Source organism: Erigeron canadensis, chromosome 5 (genome assembly GCF_010389155.1).
Source record: "Erigeron canadensis isolate Cc75 chromosome 5, C_canadensis_v1, whole genome shotgun sequence".
In the NCBI taxonomy this organism is placed as follows: Eukaryota; Viridiplantae; Streptophyta; class Magnoliopsida; order Asterales; family Asteraceae; genus Erigeron; species Erigeron canadensis.
The window spans coordinates 29,457,860-29,460,725 of record NC_057765.1 but is presented as its reverse complement, the minus strand read 5'-3'; the positions used below and the strand labels follow the sequence as shown (position 1 = coordinate 29,460,725).

At 28.8% G+C, this 2,866-nt stretch overlaps 1 protein-coding gene across 1 annotated transcript; it reads left to right on the top strand.

Annotated features, from left to right (window-relative positions):
- Positions 1-241: 241 nt before the first annotated feature.
- Positions 242-1,000, top strand: LOC122601526. The gene has a single exon (XM_043774279.1). The coding sequence runs from the start codon at positions 242-244 to the stop codon at positions 998-1,000; it is 759 nt and encodes a 252-aa protein (XP_043630214.1).
- Positions 1,001-2,866: the final 1,866 nt, after the last annotated feature.

The following is a 2,866-nucleotide window of genomic DNA, read 5'->3' as shown; positions in this document are numbered from 1 at the left end:
AGGAAGCTAGATCTTTCACCATCATCTACACAAAAAGACGATGTTAGCTATGATGATCAACTGCAACAAGCAGTCCAAAGTTGGGAAAAAAAGTTGGTTAAGAAAGTTGATGAATATTTTCAGTACAGATACAACTGACATTCGGGAACCTCGAGTTCAAAATAAAACTCGTGGACGACCAAAGAAATCGCAACAAAAAAAGCGTACCGAGTTTTGTTCAACGAGATTTAGTTGTTCAACCATGCCCGATTTTGTTAAGCCGATTAGGGAGCCTGCCAGACAAAGTACATTTGAATTTGACTTGAACAAGGAGCCAAATATAGATTTGAACGAGGTCCCATATGAGTTTCAGGGTCTACACATGTTGGACTTAAATAAAGCGTCACTGAAGTGTGGTTCAAATTTAATGGACGATATTCCACAAGTATTTCATCCATATATTACGAATATACAAAATGTTTTCGGTGATGGAAACTGTGGATATCGAGCATTAGCTGTTGGTCTTGGACTTAATGAAGACAATTTTTATGAGTACATTCGGCAACAAATGAGAGAAGAGTTGCAAAATCGATATGATTTATACTCGAGGATTTTCGTTATCGATATAAATTCAATGTATCAAGACCTGTGTTTCTTTGGTTCCCCTTGTCCACCGGAACATTGGATGAAAATGCCCGAGGCAGGTGTTTTAATTGCTAATAAGCTTGGTGTGATCGTCCATTCTTTAGACAAGAGAGGCAGTACGACGATTTTTCCGTTTTGGTGTGGTCCGGAAGATGTTCAACATCACAGAGCTCTTACAATTGCCCTTGTAAATGGAGAATCACATTTTGTCACGGTGGAGTTACAAGGCAAGTACCCAATGCCTGTTATCACGCCATATTGGATATTTCACCATGGCATGTGTGCAGCCGGATGGGAAATCATGTATAGGTCGCGTCTAGATCTATATATCAGTCTTTGTCGTCGTGAGAGTGGTGTTATTAATATATTTGATTAATTAAGTTAGTGTTTTTGTACTTTTATTATTTTATTACTAAAAATTTAAAATAAACATTTGCATTTTGTTAATTATTTTAGTGTTTGTACTTTTATCTTGTTATTATTAGAGATTAAAATAAACCTTACATTTTTATATTTTCATGTTATCATGTTGATACATAAATTATGGGGGAAAAAATGAAACATTAAAATATTAATTTTGGTTAAAGATAAATAAAAACATAATCATTACTTTAAAAAAAACATAATCATTACTTTTTATTATATCTAACTAAAAAATTAGTAAAAGTTAATAATTATTATGAAAAGTTAGTCAAAGGTTGAATTTTGGGTACAAATGGTTTTTTTTTATAGGTCTAATTATCAAGTCCCTTTATTAATGTGAGTTAGAATGAAGTTTGCATTGTTAAGAGCCGGCTAACCACCGAAAGTTGGTCAAACTTTTTTTTTTTTTTCAAAAGTAAGGATTATATTATTTATAACACTTTACTCTGTATATAGAATGATAATTAAATTTCTTAGTAATTTTAGTGAATAATTAAATTATTCAAGCAAAATGTTAAAGCACAAGTACAATGACAATGCAGACATATCCGGATGAATGAATAAAATCCAAAGAAACAAAAATCTTACTTAACGATACCTCTAATAGATAATGTATCCATTTTCAACTCTCTGGTCACTGTTAACTGGAATACAAACGATCACTAATGTAACTTTATGGTTTTAGTAATTTAATTCTTACCAGATTAAATATTTATCAACTTATAATGATATTATAAAAATTTAACATATCATTAATTATATATATTTCCCGCGTATTATGTACGTAATAATTTAGGTATTTGACCAAAACAAAGACTAATAATTGGAGTAGGCCCAAATCCACGCCTACGCTTGTACCAGTTTGAGACAAGGTGTACTAGTGCAGTGGTTGGGCGTGTTTTCCCAATAATAATAAAACAACTCCGTAAATTTATTTTTAAAAAAAACATATCCCTTAGATGAGAAGCAAAATAAAATTTTAACCCTTTAATTATCATTTACCATTTTTAAAATAAATCCTTAAATTACTAAATACTAAATTACTAAATAATAAACACTAATCTACATTCCATTTTCAGTGAGGTTTACATATTTATTTATTTATATATATATTTTTTTGTTTGGTTAATATGATTCTTCTAGCTATACTTAAAATAAAAATCAATAGCTTTTTTTTTTTTTAATCTAAATACAGATGCATAATTTTTATATCCATAAATATACCATACCTTATTTTTACACACGCATATATATATATATATGTATATCATAATGAAATGTTGTTAGGTTTCCGTTGTTACCAAAAGTTTGAGTTTGTAGAGTATGTTTCGAAATTTTACTAAGCCATTTGAATACCTTTATAGATTTTTTTATACTTTTAAGTTTATATGATTTCCTAATACGAGTATAACTTTAGCTTATGCCTTTTGATTTATTTTTCAATCATATAATTTTTGATATACATATAGAAGAACATCACACGGTGTTAGTGTAAGAACATATCAAATTCTTAATGTGTTCATAAATTATCATTAAATACGAGAATGGGTAGTATTTCTCATCTACCTTTTACGAAATGTTTTTCATTTACACAATTTTAGTATCTTATGTAACGAATTATTGATTCATAAGTAATCATATAAACACTTCATATGTGGATGCATTAAGTTTCTTTCTTAATCTTGTCCTTTAATTTTTTTCAAATGTCATCATTTTATAATTACGTTGATTTTAAACTGACTTTTATGTTGATTTATCATTATCGTTTATCAATGAAAAATGATAAATTAACCTAAATAGTTAACTTAAAAAACAATTT

Coding starts and splice junctions, on each gene's coding strand:
- LOC122601526 (XM_043774279.1), top strand. CDS start 242: ATGCCCGATTTTGTTAAGCCGATTAGGGAGCCTGCCAGACAAAGTACA.